General features: G+C 33.2%; 1 protein-coding gene across 1 annotated transcript; it reads right to left on the reverse strand.

Moving 5' to 3' along the window:
* Positions 1-411: 411 nt before the first annotated feature.
* On the reverse strand, positions 412-24192 carry LOC126888678 (uncharacterized). The gene is made up of 4 exons (XM_050657043.1): positions 24022-24192; positions 16933-17129; positions 6940-7056; positions 412-589 (listed from the first exon to the last, which is right to left on the reverse strand). The coding sequence occupies exons 1-4, from the start codon at positions 24133-24135 to the stop codon at positions 412-414; spliced, it is 606 nt and encodes a 201-aa protein (XP_050513000.1). The 5' UTR covers positions 24136-24192.
* Positions 24193-24651: the final 459 nt, after the last annotated feature.

Raw genomic sequence — 24651 nt, forward strand, 5'->3', positions numbered from 1 at the left:
ATAGTTTTAGAAATATTGGCGAAAAACTTAAAAAACTACGAATTTACCAATTTTTCCCCCCTAACCCCCCAAACCCGACGCTCAAAATGGTGTGACTTTTTTCTGGACATTGTGTGGACCATATAGAACAATTTGGTGTTGAAGGATAACTTTCACTTTGGATGTCTGGGTTATGCCATCTTTTGGATCAACTATATATAATATTTACTAATACTATTAAATATAATTTAAGCTATATTTAAATTTCGATTTTGGCAACTGTCACATTTCACTACAATATCTTGCAATGATTCTCGACATACTTAAAACCCTAATATGACGTCCAAATTAATGACGCACTGAAAGAAGGGTTTGATTTGAACTCTAGAGGAAATATTAAACGGGATAATATAGGTTAATTATTTACCATAGTTACAATATATTGTATTTTATTGTAAATAAATCAGTCAATGATACAGAACAATCTGAGTACACATCAGCACACTCACTATTATTTCTTCCAAACTTCTCGGCTTGTAACAATTTTTGTGTAAACGATTTATTTATTTCACCTTTTCTCTTGGAATTTTCATTAAGGTCCAAAGATGGTCTAAAAATAAAGAAAATAATATTAATATAAATTTCAACGAACGCGAATTTCACTTTTTCAAAAAGGTCAGCAAAATCCAATTATATTGCTGATACTGATAGTTTATACATGAAATGTCTGAAATAAGGAACTTGCACATTTTTTATTACATAATAATATTCAGTTTTGTTTAAAAATTAGATTTCCAAAATTCCACTCTTCAAAAACTCATAATAACTTAGAAGTACAAATTTAAAATCTTCTGTGATTTAAAATAGTTCAAACGACCCGTGACTTTACGTAGGTATACTTTATTTATGTTTGTTCGTGGTTATATTTAGGTATATTCTTCTTTTTCTTTAGTTTATTGGCCTCCACCTACTTGGGTATTTGGTCAGCTCATCATCGAAAAAACAAGGGAAAAATATTTATATTCTAATGACATTTATCGTATATCATTGTAATAATAAATATATAGGTACCAGTTTGTTCACATTATAATTTGATACAGTTTTTTAAAAAAAGAAAAGAACGATTACTATGGAAAATAAAAGAAAACACTATGTGTTGTTTAGTGCCATTTTGTAAAAGTACAAGTTTTCTATGTATTTAAAATAGTTCAAACGATCAAAAACACTTGTGCGTCACATAACTTTATTTTCTATTGAGGTTTATAATGTCTAATTTAAAATTATGCTTTTTCTCATGAGGATCTTTCAGTGCGTCACAGTTTTTCGATTTCTTTCTAACGCATTAAATTGCATGTGACAGAAAAAAACGCACGTCCGTGATTACATTTTGTCGGTGACATTTATAATATTTATTCTAGTTGTCAGTAGATGGCGCTATAGTCGAAAAAAATTATTTACGAGTTATATAATATATCTACGAATATAATCTGTTCAATTTATAAGACTATACAAATCAAATAAAATACAATTTTATAAATGCAATAAACACAATTAATTTGATTTTATGCCAAATTGCAAACAAAATGTGACAACTGTCAGATTTAACTAAAATGCCATGTCACTAAAATGTATATTATCACGAACTTACCTTTTTTTCTATCATTTGTGACGCACTGAAAAATGCTCATGAAAAGAAGATACATACAATTTTATTTACTTTGTTGGTGCAGACTGTAAACATATAACCATATGACGTCACGACGCGTTTTGGTCTAGTTGATATAATTTGAATTTAGAACGGAACACAAAAACAACGTTTTTTACCTTTGATACATGTTTTAAATTATGTTCTGTTGTGATTTATAACATTTTCTTTTCGAATTTAAAATTTTATGCAAGTTCCCTATATTTATTATATTATATAAATTTTATGTTGTAGTAAATACTTTTATTACAATCAAGTAACCTCTATTTAAATTAGAGATGGTCGTACTGAAAAACTATCATCAAACCTGGAGTACGACAGGGTTGTGTTTTGTCTTTTTAGTTTGTACAATGAAGAAATTGTACAGTGTTTAGTTTGTACAATGTCGATCTAGACGGTCCAGTTAGCTGAGACGCAGCCGATGGACAAGTTTAGTGGATTTGCGATTTGCGATCGCTGGTTCGAGCCTCAGCTAAGTCATGAAATTAATAAAAGGCCAACGCCGTAGTATAAAACTCAATAGAGTCTACGGCTTGGTCTGGAATAAACTGGCGTCTGATCGGCCTATGGGGGAGCGGTACGGCAAGGGATAAGGGCTTGCGGCTTGGTGATCGATAGATCCCTACCGAAGGGCGTTGACGCCTAAGAACGGTGTAAATATATATACAATGAAGAAATCTTAAGGGAGGTTCCGGATGACAAAAGGGAGTAAGACTATGCGGAGAAGTAATCAACAATATTCAAACTGACAGACAATTTACAAATACTTATTGGTAAAACTAGTCAGTGAAGGAAGTTATCGGAAAGCTCCTAAAATTGACATTTCAAAGACAAGTTAGAATGATTAATATAGATCAAGGTCTGCTTTCTCTTAATGGAGAGGAGATAGAACGGGTAAATCATTTCAAATACCTTGGCGGCTGGTTACATGTAAATTGTAATTCTGATGAAGAGATAACCTGTCACTAATAACACATGCTAGGAAAATCTTGTGGCATATCATCAAAAACAGATTAAAATCCTATCTACATTACCAAATACCTCAGGAACAAGCGGGATTTGTAAAGGGTAAAGGTACAAGGCAACAAATCCTGAACCTGAGATACCTCATTGAAAAGTCTAGAGAATTTCAAGTACCTATGATTATATGCTTCGTTGACTACCAAAAGGCATTTGATTGTGCAAGCTGAAAAATCTGTGGTCAATTTTAATAGAAATGGGCGTACCAATGCACCTGGTGACACTTAAAAACCTGTACCAGTCTAATATAGCGACAGTACGATTAGATCAGAAGTTCTCAAACCAATTCAAGACCGAGAGAGGTGTTAGACAAGGATGCGTGTTGTCACCCGACGACTTATTTAACATTTATGGTGAACATGTCATGAGGATGGTTTTAGAAGGATGGGCCGGTGGAGTAACAGTAGCTGATAGGAAAATCTCCAATTTAAGGTTTGCTGATAACACTACACTTATAGCAGCAAATGAGCAAGAAATGTTTGATCTTCTGCGAAGAGTTGAGTACGAAAGCAATCAAGTTGGTCTGAAAATCAATAAAGCTAAGACAAAAATAATGGTGGTCGACAGATTTGACACTATTCAACTGACAACATATTACAGAAATACCAGATAGTAAACACCTTTGTCTTTCTCGGGTCTAGTATAACTAACGATGGTAACTGTGAAGCAGAAGTTCGGAGACGTATTGGTATGGCAAAAAATGCGATGAGTCGCCTAACTAAAGTTTGGAAAGACAGATCTATCTCCCAAAATATCAAGATGAGGCTGGTGAATGCCCTTGTCTTATCAATATTTCTATACGGAGCGGAGACCTGGACTCTTCGCGCATGCGGGCGCCAAAAAATTGATGCCTTTGAGATGTGGTGCTGGAGAAGAATGCTGCGCATACCTTGGACAGCTCATAGGACAAAAGTTTCCATTCTAAACCAAGTCAATATTAAAAAAAGGCTGTCCACAATATGTCTGCAACGAATTCTGCAATTCTTCGGTCACTTGGTTCGCAGAGGTGACGACAGTTTGGAGAGATTAATTGTTTCTGGAAACGTTCCGGGGAGAAGATCAAGAGGACGATCACCAACTAGATGGTCTGACCAAATAAAGCATTCAGCTGGAAACTCATTCTGCGAAGCCCTTAGAGCAGCTGAAGATAGAGACCAATGGAGAAACATTGTTAGGAATATTGGAAGAAATCACGATCCTCAGTAGTGGGGAAACGACAGGAGGGAGACATTGTGTTTTCAATTTCCCTCTCACTGCCTATTCTCCTTAACCTTTAACTACCCGCGCATCAAGTTATAACATAACTACACACGTGGCGTACTTTATACGCCACAAGAAAATACAGTTAAAAACAGCGGATTTGTTTATTTTTTTTTTTTGAAAAAATACACTTAGTTGTTTGTTATAAACCTTATTCGGCATCAGTGAATACTTGGAGTTCCTTCTCAGTAAGTAATAAAATTACTATTAAAAAATTTTTTGAAATGTGATTTTTTACAGGAGAAAAAGTACTATTTATAAAGAAAAATATATTTTGTGCCATAATGACTAAAAAACAATTGAAATATTTACTTATATTATTACTTATATTAATATAATCGTGGCGTATATTGTCCACTACCGGAAACAACAAATAATAAACTGTAAATTACGATCTTCCTAGAAAGCCGATTATAACGAAACTAAAACCAAATTGTAAAGCACATTCCAGTGATAGGTTAGAGAGATAAACAAGGTCAAAAATTAAATTTTTAAATATATTTGCAGTACAATTCTTATATCTGGCGTACTAAGTACGCCAGCGCGTGTAGTTAAAGGTTAACACTACTTTCACATTAAAGTTATTAGTTTCTCCCGCATTAGTCCTAACACTAGTAGTTACTCCCTCATACAATCTTTATATATTCACCGGCGGTCTTGTCTGATTGGGTGCCACTGCAGACTCTCTAAGTAATTTTTCATACGCTCTCTCAAGATCAATGAATACCATATGAGCGTTTGTTTCTTTATTCCTGTATTTTTACATCAAATGCCTTATAACGAAAATTGCATCTTTTGTTGATCTGCCTTGGATTAAGTCACGAGTATCGTATATTTCGGATTCTTCACGTACCTATTCGTCTATTAATTACTCTCACCCATATTTTCATTGTGTGATTAAGTAGTTGCATGGTCCTGTAATTTTTTGTACATTGTTAACTAATATCTCCCTTGTTTTTGTGTTTTTGCAAACACGCATTAATATACTGCTTCCAGAGCTGGATTTAAGGCTGTGGGGGCCCCTGGGCAGAATTAGTGTGGGGCCCTACCTCCTACCATTAAAAAAATTGTTGTTATATCTATAATACAGCCAACCACAGAGTTTTCCCATTTAGAAATTTAAAAAAATGTTGATCTACTTTTATAAATATATTTTTAAATACTAAGAAATACAAGAGCTGTATCTTGTTACAGTAAAATATTTGGTTAAAGTACGGGAACTTTTTGTCGGTATGTTCAGTGAGTGAGCTTCAAGTTCATTGGGAGTTAAATTTTCCACTTAATGTAAAAATTTAAAACTGGAATGAGTGGATTCATATGCAGAAAGCTTCTGACTTAAAGAGGAAATGAAGTAATCTATAATAGCGATACAATTTTTGAGTCCTAAATTTGGGTGATGTTGTCATTTCAGTCTCTGAAATATTCCTTTAAACAATATAAATTCTTTAAATGATCCAAGTGCCGCCACTCCTGAATTAAGGTCAATATTTGGATCTTGGGAATACTTGTGCTCTTTAGCCTCTCTAAGATTTCATTCCAAAATATTTTAAAAATATTCCTGTTTCCAGTAAGCACATTCGGTTATACTAACCATTTGCATCGCTACGAGTTTCAAATCGTTGCTCATCTTCTTCTGAAATTTTGGATAATGTTCCTTAGATGACCTTATGATTACTAGATGAATATCTAATAATATTTACTCTTTTAGGAACAATAATAGTTCTGCTACGGTCAGCATTGTTCTCTCACTTAAAGACGCAACTTTTAAACATTCGTATAACAAATTGTATTTGTATGTAGAGGAAGGGAAAAATACATATAGTCCAAGAAATCAAAGAATAATATTGCAGCAGGACAACACTCACCTGCAGCTTTTGCAACTTAGTTTAGAGAGTGGGCGGCACACGGAATCCACAACACCAAAATATTATGTTATCTAATTTTAGCCTGAACACCATTGTATTTTCCTCTCCACTAATAACTGACGCGTTATCCTAGGACTGTCCCCTGCAGTTTTTCAAATCAATATTTTCTTCTTGCAAGAATATCATTCGAGAAATAAATATATTTTCTGCTTTATGACCGTGATTTAGTGAGCATATGAGAAACCTTTCAACATGAGTGAAACCTTCCATATAACGAAATATCACAGTTACTTGATTGACAAAAAATATTATACGTGGGGCTTTGTGGGGGCCCCCTGAAATGTGGGAGCCCCGGGCAGCTGCCCAGCCTGCCCTCCCTTAAATCCGGCCCTGACTGCTTCTCTATTCATCTGGAATTTGTCCAACTTCTATTATTTTATTAAATAAACCTGTTAGCCAACGTCTTCCAGTCTTACCTAAGTCTGTCTTCTCCTGGAATATTATCTGGTCCAAGTATTTCTCTTTTCTTTATTTTTGAAGTGCTTGCTCAATATATTTCTAGCGATATATTACTTAAATAAGTTACAGTAATTCAAATGGTATTTTAGAGTAAAGGCACAGTATAATGCTAACGAATCAGTGGGGTCATTCCGCGAAAAATCGTTTATTCTTTATGTTCCATTTTGGTGACCATGTAAATAACTGAATTCATAAAAAAATTTATTTCTTTGCGCAGATGAATAACAGTTAACAGTTAACGGCATCCTGATTTGGGGTGATTGGTTGTTATCATCGCGTTTTCAAAATTTTGTCAAGAGTGGATTGCAAAATTGGAACCGTCAAAATCGAGAGTGACTATACTGATTCATTAGCATTATACTGCGGTAAAAGTACATTTATTATTGTAGATACCTGTTTCAAGTTAGGTTTTTTAATACTGCATTCTAATCATATTCATACATGCTTAGTATTCAAAAAATAAAAATGATATTTTCTAAGAATACCAATACAATATCTAATAAAAATAATTCACTTAAAATCACGGAGAAATTAACATCTTTAAAAATGCCAACGATTGTGGAAATGATTAAGAAGTGGAGAAATACTTACGTAAAAATAAAATGAACCAGTTTCTCCAACAGTGTTTCATCTTCTTTAATATGTAAAGGTGTCTCGTGTATCTCACAAATTGATCTTAGGAGGCACTGTTCACCTTCTAACCCGAAACTAAAACATTAATGAATATTTGTTAGGTACTATCGTTGATTGATGTATTGATGTACCCATATTAATATTTCAATCAACGGTACTATGTTAAGGCCATCGGTACCTAATTTGCAAATATTACATTTAGAGCTACTTGTATAATTAATTGCCCTATTGATTAATTTAGTTAATTAATGTAATAATTTTTTCACTAACTATGTATTCAGTGATTGTAATAATTTATCTACTGTACAACAAAAACTAATAATCAATCGAGAAAAGAGGAAAAGTGATAATAAAGTGTTTTTTTAAATTATATATTGTTAGGTACTATGAAACGCTTAAAATTTTGAACATATTTAACAACAAAATACTTGGTTCACTGAATATATCCTTGTGTACTCTCTGCTTGGATCTTCCATAAATAATAAACAATAAATAACTTTTTATTAAGTTCACGTCTTAAATCAATTATTTATTAAAAATACACTATCAATATTATTTAATCAACAACTCAAAATATTCCCGATGCCATGTCAAATATTTAAAATTGTCACTGTCTGACTGACAATATGCTGACAGTATTCTATTCGACTGAGTGCGTTGTATGGCAAAGATAGATTTGGAAAATATTACCACGGACATTGTGTTCATTTTTTTCGAATCCTGAAAAGACCAATAAATATTTTTGAAAAATTTAAACGCAGAATGAAAGACTAAATTATTACCGAGGGCCGAAAGTCCCTTAGAATAAATAAAAAGTTTATTTTAAATGAGATATTGGAAATTAAAACACATGTGGAAAAAATTTCTACGCAGCGGAACATCTTTTTAATAATAGGTACGCCGATCGTCCTATATCGAGAAATTATTTCAGGAAGCTTTTTCGGAAGTTTAAACAAACAGGTACCTAGTGTTCAAGATGTCAAACGATTTGGTCGACCAGCAATTAATAATGACAAAAAAAACATAATTTCAGAAATGGTATTGAACTCTACTTCTTTTACAGCCCAAGATGCATTTATCTATGGAATCAGTCAAATGACAGTACACTGAATATTGGCTGAAAACTAATTTCATTCTACAAATAAAACATTGTGCCCCAACTTTCAGATGATGGCCCCGACCGAAAACTAGAATTCTGTGAAAATTTGTCCAATCAAATTAACTAACAGTTAGATTATATAACAACAATTTGTTTTATTGACGAGAGTACTTTTTCTCTTAATGGAAATTAAGAGAAAACACACACAATGTGATGTATTGGAGTGCCACAAATCCTTACGTCTTTCGTGAAACACATACCTACTCAATTTCCGAAAAAAGTAAATGTTTGAGCAGGTATTTTGGGAAACCACATAGTTGGGCCTATCTTTCTCAATGCTAACTTAACCAGTGAAGTGTATCTGGAGATGTTACAAAATGCAATTAACCCGTTAATACTTAAAATTCTGGAAGATAATCCAGATGAATTCGGCAACTTGGAAATAACGTTTCAAAAAGATGGTGGTCCTGCACACCCTTATCGTGCAGTAGGAGGTTACCTAGATGAGAAATATCATGGTAGATGGATTGGACGACGAGGTTCAAAATAATGGCCAGCTCGGTCACCGGACCTCACACTATTAAATTTTTTCTGTGGGGGTATTTGAAATCTATGGTTTACGCTATAGCACCCGACAGTGTTGATGTTTTGAAACAATGAATTATTGAAGAATGTAGGGAAATTTCCAAGGGGACAATGGGACAAGAGTTTAGAAATAGGATACATTACTGCATCAATAACATTTACATTTTGAACACTTAAATGAGGATATAAAAAGGAAAGAATCCCTCTCATTGGCTGTATAGTCCAGAGAAATAAGATTTTTCTCGTGACACATCCCCTCCTGGCCGAAACCAAAATTTTTGAGTAGTATGGACATCTGTATTATTAACCTGCAAAATTCCTGCAGCGGATTTTGATGATATACAAAGTTATAAACCAATGAATATCAAAAAACGGTAAATTTTCGCTTTTTTCGTCTATTACTAAAAAGTGAAGCATTTTAAACAAATTTGAGAGTAATAAACTGATAAATTATAAAAAAAACTTCAATATACCGTTCGCGGCATATGTATATCCTTATTTGTTGCTTAAAAATTGCAAAATAATTTATAAAATTTGAGATTTTACAAATGTTCATAACTTATGTAAAAATTAAGTTAGAACCTTTTTATTACACGAAATGCTGAGACTTCTGGTGCTTAAATTATATTCTAAATTTCAAACCAATTGGTCAAATAGTTTAAAATTTGTTTTATTTGTTTATCCCAAATTAATTTTTTTTTTGCAACACTATGGGCCGGTTGTTCGAACGCTAATCAACAATGATCATTATCAAATAATTAATTACTGTCAATGTCAACTTTAAAAACATAATTAATTACAATTCTGAGACTATAATCAATTAATATAACAATAATAATTAACATAATTAATAATAAATCTCATAATTGTAATTAATTATGTTTTCAGCAACCCAAACAAAGTTGACATTGACAGTTTTGGTAACAGTAATTAAATATTTGATAATGATCATTGTTGATTAGCGTTCGAACAACCGGCCCTTAAAGTCAGAAAACGATAAGGTTACAGTAATATTTCGGACAGTTTATGATAGAAGAAGATTTATACTATTAACTTAATTAAAAAAAATGACAAAAAATAATTTTAAATAGTGTAAAATTATTTTGCAAAGACATGTCGATTTTTTGCTTACAAACAGTTAGAATAACTTTTTAACCGTTACCTATAGAAAAATTATTTTTCCATATTTAGAAAGATTGAATTTTTATACAAATTTAGAAAGAAAAACAATTGTCCTATGACAATTAGGGACGAAGTTAGCCCCCTTTTTTTTTAATTCACGGCAGCTTTGTTTATAACAATTAATAAATAAAATTAGCCGCATTTAAAAGAACACACTTCAGAGTTTTAACGTATCAAGCATAAAAAAGCTTTCCTTTCAATGAAATCGTCCACAAAGCTTAAAAATATGGCCCTTAAAATCGGCCGGCGTTGAAACTTGGCATAGCGATGAGAGGGGGGAAAGAGCTGTTAACTGTATCTCTGGTTCTCGATTATTTATTTCATCGTTTCTTTATCTAACATTGGTCTATAATATTGAATTGAAAATAAAAAATCTCAAATAAACTAGGTTTTATTTCTTGATACAACAGAAATTAATAAGTAAACAGAAATTAATAAATAGGTAAATGAAAAATGAAATCTAACACAATTAGAGAGAGGACAAAAAGAACAAAATTATTTTCAGAAATTTTCTACAATATTGTAATAATTGTATCTTACAACATTGAAAGTTTTAATTTTAAGATTGCAAAAAAAACAAAAATTAAGGTATTTCAAACATTTTCGTATAATACCAAGAACATTAAAATAAAATAAAAGGATATTTATCTAGGAATACTTGTATTTTTATGAAAAACGTAACAATCAGTTACCTATTTATTATAAGTTATTGTAAAGTCAAGTGCATATGATCCACTCCTATGATTGCCAACAAAGTCATCCTAAAAATATCGTAAAACAATTTCCAAAAATTGTTTACACAATTTACATAGTTCATTAAAACCAATTTATTAACAAAAAACATATCCGTAACGTACGCAAAGAGTACATATAGATTAAAAAGAGAAACTTCAAAATAGATAATAGAAAAATATAGAGGTTTTGGTTATCGAAGTCCATAAAATATTTCGTGACCCGTCAAAATGGCCCGGTCAAAACATCCCCGTCAAAATAGCCCGAATACAAAATAGCCTCGACAAAATAGCCCGTAAACAAAATACCCCCTAAAAAATAGATCGCACACAAAATAGCCCCGGTCAAGACAGCCCAGCTAAAACAGCCCCGGCGAAAACATCCCCAATAAAAAGTTTTACCCTTTAACGGAGTACCATTTATTTTAAATCACTATTCTAATTGGAAAATAAGCCACAATTTAACTTAAAAAATGATTTTATTAACGTTTAGACTTTCACTTCGGATGTCGTTGTCAAAATACACAATATTAATGAATTAAACAAAAATGTTGTTCCTTAGTAAAATAATTCTTCTAATAATTTAATTTAATCTGACTAACCCTATCGGCAATTCAGACATATATTATAAATTTTAAAGTAGAAGACTTTAAAATGATATTGCTAATAGTTATGAGTTGCGTTCCTAGCACTACTTTATTGAAAGATAGTTCATTGGGTTACATGAAATCAACTTTAACACAAGAATATCCGGCACAAAAAAATCATAGCATGTGATCCGCCTTTAAAAAGACAACCACACGCAATGGTAACAGTAAAATACTCGTGTTAGTGATTCCATAGTAAATCACGAGGAAAAACCAGGAATTTTTTCCTGGTTTTTCCTAACAGAAGACACAGGGTTCGAGTTCTCTGAAAAGACCATTTTTATTTAATGTAGTTAAGATAATCATCAGAATAGAGGATAATTACCATTTCCGAAAAAATTTATTTTTAAGGTATTATTCCATAATGAATTCTGAAGGGGGCTTTTCTGTCGGGACTATTTTGTCGGAGCTGTTTTGTGTGCGGGATATTACGTCGGGGTTATTTTGTCGGAGCTTTTTTGACGGGGTACCAAAATATTTATATCTCTGTACTAACAGGTACTCGGTGCAACCAGTTTTGCAAGAGCAGGTAGTTTATTTTAATAAAATATCTGGTATAAAGAAGATCTGTTGATCGGATCGCTACTAACTGTTCTTAGCTTAATTTCCAACCCCAATCAATTACGTGTATCTCTTGTTTGGTGGTTCTGTAACTTCAGTTTTTCATTCATCTAATAGCATGTTTACCAAAAAAATAAAACCTAGTTCATTTGAGATTTTCTGATTTCCATGGACCAATACTATTTTTAGAAACAATTGAATGGGATAATTTGTTTTTCATACTTTAAATTATTACTAAGTTTAATGAAAAACTATTATTATTATATTATTCACAAATATTTATGTTTTGTGATTAAAATTACTTCAAATATTATTAAAAAAATTGTTTAAACAAATTTGATGGTGTATATAACAATTAATTTATTTAAACAATGCATACTCGTACTGTACGCAAAAAGTACATACAAATTAAAAAAAAAACGTCGAAATTTGTAGGCGATAACCAGAGATACAGCTAACAGTTCCTTCCCCCTTCTCATCGATCTCCCAAGTTTCCAGGCCGGCCGATTTTAAGGGTCACATTTTGAAGCTTTGTGGACGATTTGTTTGAAAGTATATATTATTTATATCTCGTACATTAAAACTTTGAAGTATGTTCTTTCAAATGTGACTGATTTGATTTCGTAATTATTATAAAGAAAGCTGCTGTGAACTAAAGAAAGGAGGGAGGGCAACTTCGTCCCTAATTGTCCTAGGACAATATTTTCTTTTTTTAAATTTGTATAAAACTCAGTCTTTTTAAATATGAAAAAATAATTTTTCTGCGGGTAATGGTTAAAAAGTTATTCTAATTGTTTATAAGAAAAAAATCGACATGTCCTTGCAAAATAATTTTGCAATATTTAGAATTATTTTTTGTCATTTATTTTTAATTATGTGAATAGCATGAATCTTCTTATTTTATAAACTATCCAAAGTATTACTGTAACGTCATAATTTTCTGACTTACAGTGTTGCAAAATAAATTAATTTGAGATAAACAAATTAAATAACTTTTAAACTGTTTAACCAATTGTTATGAAATTTACGGTATGATTTAAGCACCGGAAGTTCCAGCATTCGGTGTAATAACAAGGTTCTAAGTTAATTTTTACATAAGTTATGAATATTCGTAAAAACTCAAAATTTATGATTTATTTTGAAATTTTCTAAGCAACCAATAAGGACAGACATATTCAGTGGACGCCATGTTGAAGTTGCTTATATGATTTATGAGTTTTTTACTCCCAAATTTGTTTAAAATGCTTAACTTTTTGGCAAGAGATGAAAAAAGCGAAAGTTTGGCGTTTTTTGATCTTCATTTGTTTATAACTATGTATAGGTATCATCAAAATCGGTGCAGGAAACATATAGGTTATTATTATAGATGTCCACACTACTTAAAAAATTTGGTTTCGGCCTGGAGGGGGTTGTGTTACCAACAGGATATTTTTGTCCTTATTTCTCTGAACTAGTATACCATAATAAAAATTACTAAAGAAGTAAAAATCTTCCTTTGTACATGGTATATAATTTATTTAAAAATTTTTTCTAAAAAAGAACCAAGTTGGACTTAAAGTGGGTACATCACTGGTACGATACAAACAAACGTTTTCGGACTATCAGTCCATCATCAGGTTAAAGTTCCATATCCAAAGTAGTTGAAACTAAATGAGGATGTTAATGAGGAACTGCAATTTTAATATGTATTTATTAATTTATTCATCAAAATGAGTTGACACTCAAACAAAATTAGTATGAGTCAATAGGTATAGGTATTTTCAATGCCTTTTAAACAATGTATCACTTGCCATAAGGTCCCATTTAAAATTATCTGTTATATTGGCACTGTAACTATTACGTCACTATTAGGTCACCTGTTATGACTAGTTGAGAAGCCTACGTCCGTTTATTTCCTCCTTACAAAATTCACTATTATAACCATTCATACCTTCAACATAGTATAACCGTGCAAAAGATACGACGGGGGACCTGACTTTTGACTGACACTGTATATTTGATTTAGATACAGTACAACCTGCCATATCCGGACCTGTCATATCCGGACCTCCCCATATCCGGACGGTTCTGCGCCGTCCGGATCTACCGAAATCTACCAAGAAAGGCAGTCCTGCTGTTGGACAACGCACTAAAAGAAGAACTAAAAGATGGCGAAATAATGTATTATAGAATCTATAAAACGTGTCTATCGACGAAAGTTATTGACGGCGTTGATTACTAAAATGTATGAAGGAGAAAACATTTCAGAGACTGTAAAAGAAGTAGTGGGCTTGGTATCCGGATTTTTTCATATCCGGATCGGTCTGTCGCCACATTGATCCGGATATGGCAGGTTTGACTGTAATATACCAAAAATATGAGTACCTATATCTATTCAAGAGCGAGAGAAAAGGGGCGATGGGAAGATTATATGAGAATTATTTTGAACTACCGTTAAAAATTGGAATTCCCTGTTTCTTATAGCTACTGTTCAATAAAGTACAATAAAGAACAAAAAGTTTCAAACGAGTTTTCAAAATACTAAAGAATCAAATAAATTAAAGGAACCGTAGCCCACTCCTCAATATAAATAGTTACATGCAGATAATATAGGTAGTTCTTATGGGAAGAGAAAAGGAAAGATTGAAAGAAGCAGTAACAATTCTGCCAAAGGAAGCACGGAAAAGAGATCTACAAATTAACGACGGAAAAACAAAATATCTGCTCTGCTCTACAAGAGAAGATAACAGGACGAGAGAAATCAAGATAAAAACTACACTTTCGAAAGAGTTCAACAATTTAAATAGTTGGCAGTAATAGTAAATGGCCAAAATAAGAGAAGTGAACAAGTAACTTAGCGAATACTAGCAGGCAACAAAACATACTGGAGATATCATCGGTTAATGAAGGACAAGAACTTATCCAGAAATACAAAATCGAAAATAATCAGAGTTTCAATCAGACCAGTAGTTACATACGCAGCAAAGACAATGTGCCTCACAGATAGAGCGGAAGAAAAATTAAGAATACTCGAGAGGAAAATCCTTAGATGGATTATGAACCCGATAAGAACGGACAACGGAGAAATGAGAAGAAGAATAAACCATGAACTAAAAAACATAATGAAGGGAGAAGATATAGTTCGATTTACTAAAGCGCAGAGACTGAGATGGCTGTGACACATAGAGGGAAGGAAAAACGAATTACTGATTAAGAAGATCACCAGATGGTAACTAGAAACTGCAAGACCAAGGGGAAGACCCAGAGATGGGAGGACCAGGTCATAATAGATATCAAAATTCTTAAAGTGAAAAACTGTAGGGAACTATTCACATATCGAAATAAGTGGAAAACAATTGTAACGAAAGCCAAGTCATACAACACACTTGTAACGGTCCGAAAGTCATTATTATTTTTGCTCCACCCTGTATACTCAGTCCGTTAATCACGTTTGTGTTTCAGTGTATTACGTAATTCGTTTCTCACAACGTTGGATTGATTTTGTGTTCTCATGAATATTGATATCTCTTTTATCTGAGGTACCTGGATATGTTTCGTACCGCCAAAAGAATCGGGACTCGTAAATATTTTACTAATGTATTGTTGGCGACTCTGAAACTGGAATGTGATGTTTTGGAGCTGATTTGTTTATGTTGTGAATTCCTTTGCAGAGATAAAGGCTCTGAGTGTGTTTATGTAATACAACAAGTTTACACGTGCAATATTGCGAATGTTGCAAAAAAGCCTGGGAGAATATTGAGCTGAGATATAGCTATCAGAATTTCGTTTGGTTTAATCCTATTTGCGAGAGAAAGAGTTATTGCCTTTGAGGGCGTGGTTGAAGTTTGCTTAAATCTTTTCTATTTGTTTTGAAATGAAGAGTGAAAATTGACTAATTTTTTTGATTGGTAAAACCGGACATGGTTGAGTAGGATGGAAAATGGGGAGATGGAATGAGTTTTGGGGTTGTGAGGGAGTTCGAAGAGGATTCGTGATCAGTTCGGAGTAGTCTAGCAGAGAGATCAGTTCTGGTAGTCTAGAGTAAGAAGCTGGTACCTTTCCGTCAGCAGGTTCTTTGTCTTGTTGACGGAGAAAATTGTTGATAATAGTTCGATGGAAATAGTTGTTTGTATTTAGGTCAGTTCAGTTTTTGTTCCAGAGCCGAAGTAGGCTTAAGTGGCTGCTGTGGTCGTAGAGTGTAAATTCTCTACCGTATTTTGTGTTTCTAGTGATGGATTAAACTGATCCATTGGTTTTCTTTTGTCGAAATAAAAATAATAATAGTATCCAAGTGTTGCATACAATAAACGAACAATGGCGTTTCATCTCTAATATAATTCATAGCTGTACTTTATCTGTCAAAATGAGTGTCGTTATATGCCGTGACAACAAAGTCTCTTCTACAATGGCGTTTTCTTTACTTATTTCAGATGCCCCTGAGGATGCTCTTGTGAGCAAAAGTATACTTGGGCAAGATTTAATTAAATTCAGTGCTCGATATCTGCCTTTTGACTTAAAAATTCAATTAGTAAAATGATTAAAGACTTTTTTTTTAAAACTTTGCTAAATTTTTATTTGTTTCAATAAAGTAAGAATTGTGTTTAATTATTAGATTTTCTTTACCAATCTCTATCTTTCTTATAAAGTAATCACACATGAAAGTAGCCTACGGTAAATACGGATATTTCAAATAACCGGCATTCTTAGTTTTATATTTTTTTTTATAAGTAAGCATGTATTATATCTTCTTTTTTTTTTAATTATGGCGCCGTCCGAGTAATTGAGTTTCAATTTTCTATTAAGGATCCACACCCCTATGATAGATCTCTGAAGTCTTAGAGCTACCGAGGTACATCAAAAAGTTAAGTAACACCAAGTATATTTTTATATTTTGTTAAATTTGTCATGTTACATATTATTATTTTGCCTTTGTTAACCATAGGCGTGCTACATATAAATGTCGCCCACCGTGTTTGGGGCATACATAATACATAGTGCTATATATAAATAGCGCCCATTCGTGGGAGTGCTACAAACTTTGCTAACATATAAGTGATTGATTCACCGCAATAAGCGAATCAGAGGGCTGTAGCGTAGTAATAGCGGCAAACATTTTATACAGAATGAAAAGCCTTGATGATGAAATAATCAAATGTTAGTTGCTTACCTTTTTAGAAATTGCATGATATACTTGTATACAGTTCTTCTTCCTAAATAAAAAAAGGAATTTTTTTCTCTTGCTGCAATAGTTTGTGGAGTAAAGTTAGTTAAGTTCCATGGTGATTGATAGTTTACTTGGCCAACTAAACTCAAATTTATAGATCGTCGTGGCAACACCAATGGTACTGAAAGTCCTGTACTAACCTAAAATAAAATACTATAAAAATTCACCAATATAAATGAGAAGACGCAAAAGATGTCTAAGGTTGAAACGCTATCGTGTTATATTATCATAATACATTTTTAGTTTTGCTGACGACCAAATAGTGATGGCACAAGACGAAGATGACCTCAGGTTTATGATAAGAAAACTGGAACAAAAATATATAAAGAGTGGAATGGAAATATACCTAAAGAAAACTAAATATCTAACAACGGAGAATACATAAATAAACAGCTAATCATAGACGAAGGTAAACAAATCAAAGACAAAATAGACAAAATATACAAGTGTTTAAGTTACATAATATCGAACAAAGGAACAATTGAAGAAGATATAAAAACAGACTAGGACAAACGAGAGACTGTTTAATAAAATGATACCCGGTACTGTGAGATAATTAAAAAAATATCATCATAAGTGGCTCGAAAATCCGTTGTGGATCTTGCCCTGCTCACAAAGAAGTCGCCACTCCTGTCAATTCCTGGCAACTTCCCTCCATCTTCTGACTCCTAGAATTTTTAGGTCTTCTTCCACATCATCAATCCATCTTCTTCGTGGTAGTCCTCTACTTCTTATGCCCTCTGGTTTTGAAAATGTTAATCTCTTAGTGTATTCGTGGTCTGACATCCTAGCAATGTGTCCAGCCCATTTAAGTCTCTGCACTTTAACGAATTTCACAATATCTGGATCAGTGTATAACTGATACAGTTCAAAGTTGTATCTTCGACGCCACAGCCCATTTTCATTTACTGCCCCAAAAATCTTTCTAAAAATTTTTCTCTCAAAAATACCAAGAAGCCTTTCATCACTTTGAGATAGAGTCCACGTTTCAGCTCCATATATCAACACCGGTCTTATTAAGGTCTTGTATATGTTACCGGCCAAACCCGATTTCAGGACAAACCGCTTTAGGATAAACTAGTATGGCCTAGGCCAAACTAGTTTATCCTATCGCGCGTAGGCCAAACTAGTTTATCCTGATATAAAGACGCACACTTCAGGCCAAACTAGTTTTTCCTGATATAAAAAAGATTCACACTTCAGGATAAACTAGTACGGCCTTCTTCTTCTTGTAGTGCCTATCCGTTTCGTATGTTGGCGACCATCATGGCAATCTCTAGTTTTCACACTGCTGCTCTGAAAAGACTTGTAGTGGTTGTGTTGAACCACGTACGTAGATTTTTCTAGGTCTTTTTTAGATGCGTCTGTAAATACGATATGATGATTTTTAAATTAATTTTCTATGTCTGAATTAAACATCATATATCTCGCGCGCAAAACGCGCGCATAATACTGGCACAACGCGAGCTTTAGGCGCGCCTCATGCGCGCGTTTTGCGCGCCTTATGCGAGCGTTTTGCGCGCCTTATACGTGCAATTTGTGCGCCTTATGCGCTCGATTTGCGCGCCTTATGCGCTCGATTTGCGCGCGAGAAACATGATGTTTAATTCAGACATAGAAAATTATTTTAAAAATCATCATATCGTATTTACAGACGCATCTAAAAAAGACCTAGAAAAATCTACGTACGTGGTTCAACAAAACCACTACAAGTCTTTTCAGAGCAGCAGTGTGAAAAGTAGAGATTGCTATGATGGTCACCAACATCCGAAACGGATAGGCACTACAAGAAGAAGAAGAAGAAGAAAAAGAAGAAGAAGGCCGTATTAGTTTATCCAGAAGTGTGAATCTTTATTATATCAGGATAAATTAGTTTGGTCTGAAGTGGGCGTCTTTATATCAGGATAAACTAGTTTGGCCTAGGCTAAACTAATTTGGCCCGAAGTGTGTTTATTTTATCAGGATAAACTAGTTTGGCCTAGGATAAACTAGTTTGGCTTACGCGCGATAGCATAAACTAGTTTGGCCTAGGCCAAACTAGTTTGTCCTGAAATCGGGTTTGGCCGGTAACATATATATTGAGCTTTACTGCACGTTTTATATTTTTATTTTTTAAATGTTTATGGAGACTGTGAACCGTTCTGTTTGCTATTGCTATGCGTCTTTTTATTTCATCGCTTGTCGTGTTTATTGAGTTTACTAGAGATCCAAGATATGTGAATTCCTTGACTTGCTCAAAGGTGTGATTGTTAATTTGAATTCTCTGTTGGATATTTTGGGAGTTTTTAGAAACCAACATATATTTGGTTGTTTCCTCGTTTGTCACAAGTCCTAATTCACTCGCCGCGTCCGCAAGCCTTGTAAAACACTGCACTGAGAAAGAAAAAGAAGAATATAATATAACACCATGACAAGAAGTAACTTGACCCATGGGGGTGAAAATTGGATAATAAATAACAAAATAAAAGCAACAGATATGGAATTCCTAAGGAGAAGCTGTAGAGTAATTATAAGAGATAGAATAAATAACATAGAGGTTAAGAAAAGAATGGGAATGAACTCAGATAAAATAAACCAGATAAAACAGAACAGATTAACCCAGTATGGACAAGAAGAGCAAACAAAAAACTTGGATAAACAGAATAACAGAGTGGAGTCCGATAGGATGAATCTTCTTCTTCTTCTTCTTCTTTTTTTGTAAACATTACTCTGTATGTTTTTCAATGTGCCTCCATTAAGTTGTCATTCCATCCTTTTCGTGGTCTTCCCAATGAAAATCTTCCTATTGGGGAACTGTCTCTCGCCGTCCTTACTACTCTATTTGTTGTCATTTGGCTTATGTGGTCGTTCCATTCTACTCTTCTGTTTTTAACCCAGGTATTAATGTTGTCCAACTTGCATCTCTATCGTATATCTGCACTTCTAGCCCTATCCCATAGTGTCTTACCGTCGATTTTTCGAAGTGTTTTCATCTCTGCTGTTTCTAGCATTTCTAGCATTATTTTTGTCCTTTCTGTATTAGGTCGTGTTTCTGCCACTCATGTCATTATTAGTCCGATGACTGTTTTGTAAATTCTGCCTTTCACTTCTTTTCGGATATTTTTATTTCTCTATATTGTTTCATTCAGGCAACCTGCGGATCTGTTTGCTTTATTCAACTGATCTCTCACTTCTGTTTAGAGCTTTCCGTAGCTAGATAGTAGATAGTGTGATGCATAGATATTTAAACTACATGACGATCTATTATAGATAGCAGTACCTTGTCCTGCTATCGATTCATGGTGTTATTTTTATTAATAAGATCATTTTTAACCACAAAAAGGAGTAGCATTTAACCCCAGGGTAAAAGCGCAAGTTGGTACTATGTCACTTTTATTTCTTGAGGTAGCCTCTAACTAGTATAGTGTATATTACACTATCCTACTAGACTACACTATAGTATATTATTTTAACCTTCCGATGACCAACCTTTTTTTGTGACACGGATGACCAACAGGGGTAAAAAATGACCCCAGGTTAAAAATGACCTGGTATAAATGTTTTCAGCATTTAAATCTTGATATAACCATACATCCTCGTTTTCTGATAATATTTCATCTTCTATATCATCATAAAAAGCGATAGCAGTAACAATTTCCTGTAACTCAGCCTCAGTAAGATATTTTGCGGGCCATATCTTATATTATGTACACAAAATACTAAGCAACTATAACAATATACGCCAGGAAATAATAATAATGACTAGAGAGCGGAATATATGCAACACAACATTACCAAAATATGCGCATAATATATATGCATTACTTTTACTACAAAATATGCAGGTATTTTTTGTAAATTTGTCTAAATATGCAAATGCATATTAAAAATACTCAAAAATAAAACAATATATTAAGTCGTAAGATTTTCAGAAAAGTTGCCTTCAAAAATACGTACAACTCCTCAAACAATCGAAGCCCTCATTTTTTTCTAAAACATTTTTTAATTTATTTCTAATTGTAATCCCTGTATTTCCGGGAATTTTTTGACAATGAGCAGAAAAAGTGTTAACAAGATTAACCGAATCACTTAATTGTAAATTCCTTTGTTCTAATGACTTTATTAGATCTGGTAAAAAACTAAAATTAACTTTTATGAACATACGTTCTTTAGCAATGGCAGCTAATCTGGAAAGCTCAACGTAGGTGGCGCTTGTGTAGTTGGAGGTCAAGTCAACTTACGTCAATTCTTCAAATCAATCTATTTATAAGTAAATATTGCATATTATATTTGTTTCATGTTGTGATGTTGTGATTTGTTTTATGTAATCATACCAATGTTAAAGAAAGGAGACAAAGAAGACCTCAACAATTATAGAGGTGTAAATCTACTGAGCACCGTACTTAAGCTAACCACAAAAGTCCTAATCAACAAAATTAATAAACTAACAACTTTATCAGATGAACAACAAGGATTCAGATCCAGAAGATCCTGTATAGATACCGCATTTGTACTAAGACAAATCACAGAAAAGGCCATCGAGTACAATAAACCAGCATATCTGTGTTTTATAGACCTGACAAAGGCTTTCGATCGCATCCATGTCGAAGACGTCTTTCATTTGCTGTATAGAAGAAACATACCAATAAATATTATACAAACCATCGGAAACATCTACTTCCATAATCATAATCGAATACATGCAAAGATAAATGGAAAACTAACACAGGTTATACTAGTACAAAGCGGAGTCAGACAAGGTGACTCGTTAAGCCCACTACTCTTTAATATTTTATAATAATGGACAAAATAATAGAAGCAGTACGTAAAGGTCATGGTTACATGATGGGGAACAAATGAATCCAAATATGTTATGCAGACGACGCGCGACCCCGCATTAATCGCCGAGACAGAAGACGATCTCCAAAGATTAACACACAGCTTCAATACAACAGCCAAGAAATACAATATGATAATATCAGCAGAAAAAAGCAAATGTATGACATCTAAATATCCACTACGATGTAAAATCGAAATAGATGGGAAAATAATAAAGCAGGAAGCAAAGTTTAGATATCTGGGAATAGATATAACCAGTTACGGATATGTTAAAGAGGAAGTACGACAACAAAGCTTAAAAGTATGTAAAGCGGCGGTATCTCTTAATGACACCGTCTGGAAGAACAAACACCTAAGACCAGACACAAAAGCAAGAATCTATAGAGCAGCAATTAGACCTATATTGACATACACGGCGGAGACAAGACCTGACACATCTAAAACGAGACGACTAGATACTAGAAACAACAGAGATAAAAATACTTTGACGAATATCAGGGAAAAGTCTACTGGATAGGGAGAGAACCGAAAACATAAGAATATCATGCAATGTACAAGATATAAATGGATGGGTGACAAAACGGAAACAGGAGTGGAACGAACAGATTAGTAGAATGGCAGAGGATAGGATAGTACGAATAGCAAGAGATGTCACCAAATCGACGAAAAGAAGTATTGGCAGACCAAGAAAAAGATGGTGCGATAATTTAAACAATTTAGGAGGCTAATATTGAAGAAGAGACAGGCTTTAAAGCCTACATACAAGAAGGAAAAAGAAGAAGAAGATATTTGTTTCGCTGTGTGAATTTAATTTGAGAAATTTGAGAAATAAAACATTAAAACGATGATTAATATAGTTTATCTTTTGATAAGGGCTTCCTGTTTTCCAGTAACTCTCGAATTTCTTTTCCTCAATTCGTTTTTCAACGCAGAAACGGTCCAATATTGGTATTTTTCTGTCATAATTTATTATTTATTAAATAGTAGGTACACAAAAACACCATATACAAACTTCACGAATTGTCAAAACTTTGACCCCCAACTACACTAGCGCCGCCAAGCGGGAGCAACGGTGTACATAGCTGCCATTTGTACGTTACTTAAAGAACAAAGTACGTTACTTAAGCTGAAGAACAAAAGCGGAATTGTCTACAATTTGATGGATTTTTGTATTTTGATGCTTCTCTCTATGTCCGTCTTTATAGAAGTAAAAGCGAATTTGTCGAATAAAAACACCCTTTCCAGAAAAATTTCTTTTGTGGGACATGATGCTTTTGTTTGTCAGTTCCTCATTTAAAAAATGAAATGTGAAAATGGATGTCACTTACGATTTTGGAACAGGCCTTGCAAAATACTTTGTCTCCACTTAGCTTTAACTCGGGAAAACACTTTATCCCATCACTTTTTTGAATGGTAGACATATTTAAATTTAATCTGTACCAATCACTTCAAAAACACTAAATACGATACAACGTTTACTTTAAACAAATGTTGGCCGGAAACTGACAAAATAATTATTAGACCCTTAAAAGCAGGTAGGTACCTACGACTTGCTACGCTAATAAAATAATATTTTTCTGGGAACACCCATAATTGTTAAATTCAGGTAGTAATGGGAAAGTCCAGATGAGCGATAGATAGATAAATAACGAGCTCGTTCATATTGAAGTTATAAAATTCCAACTAAGAGAGGAAAATTTTAAACTTTTATATAATTTATTTTTAAAATATGCAAAATAAATCGTGTTTAGCTTAAATATGCAATGTTGTGTTTGTTGTCTGAAAATATGCAATATATGCATCTATATGCACTTTGCATATATTCCGCTCCCTAATAATGACTAACTGTAGCAGACAGGAATGTCATGATTCGTACATAACAGGCGCCACAATCTAAAATAGATTTTAATAACGCGCACTGTAAAACTACTTGGAATTCCACATAATAGACGGTAATTTACTAAACATCAACTTTAGAATATATTTTTTTATTCGTAAAATATAGGGAATTTTTTTTATTTTAAAATATGAGGATATCTAGAACGATATTAAAGTCAAATAAAAAAATAATGAGTTAAAAATTAAAAATACTTTTGAATTTATTAAAGAAAAACATACACTGGGGTCCAAATTTACCCCCCTTGGTCATCCGAAGGGTAATATAATTTTTAACAATATTACAAAACAATTAACACAAACATTAATGTAACTTACTTGTAACTGCGTGTATCGAGGAAATAACAAATATCTCTTGAACAACCGGTGTTCGCCAGTAACAGTAATACTTAAAAAGGCAATGATTAATATAAGCATCCAATTAGTGTTCATTTTTTAAGACGAAATTCCTTAGACACGTTCGTAAGACTAATAACTTTAGCTGAAGTTTCGTATTAGGTTTATTTAAAAAGGTCATTAGCGCGTTGACCCATTGTTAATCCAATTTGATGTATTAGCTAAATATTTGTGTTTGAGATATAGGATTAACAGTTCTTGGTTTTGTTGTATTTGTTGGAACTGTTATAGGGTCTCAAAGAAAATTTTAACACGCGTTTTATTAGTTTTTTTTTATTTGAGAGCTGAATATTATCTACAGGATGCGGTATTAGTGCGAAGAAGTCCAATTACTCGGTTGTCGTAAAGAGATGAAAAAAAATTATTTAGGTAAAAGTTAGGTCGGTAATAAGAACGGTCGTACTAATATGCGGATTCTTAGTGACACTAAATATGTATTACATTTAATTCATTTACAATAGTTTTTGTTCTATCAAATTTCTCTTAATCAAGGCGTCCAGTCTGTTGAAACCGTTCTAGTAAACTTTCAAAACATTTTCTTCTTGAGTGTTG

Source organism: Diabrotica virgifera, chromosome 7, assembly GCF_917563875.1.
Source record: "Diabrotica virgifera virgifera chromosome 7, PGI_DIABVI_V3a".
Taxonomy (NCBI): domain Eukaryota; kingdom Metazoa; phylum Arthropoda; class Insecta; order Coleoptera; family Chrysomelidae; genus Diabrotica; species Diabrotica virgifera.

Coding starts and splice junctions, on each gene's coding strand:
- LOC126888678 (XM_050657043.1), bottom strand. CDS start 24,135: ATGAACACTAATTGGATGCTTATATTAATCATTGCCTTTTTAAGTATT. Junction 17,130..24,021: donor CTCGATACACGCAGTTACAA/GTAAGTTACATT, acceptor ATTTTATTTTAG/GTTAGTACAGGACTTTCAGT. Junction 7,057..16,932: donor ATCATGCAATTTCTAAAAAG/GTAAGCAACTAA, acceptor TTAATGTTTTAG/TTTCGGGTTAGAAGGTGAAC.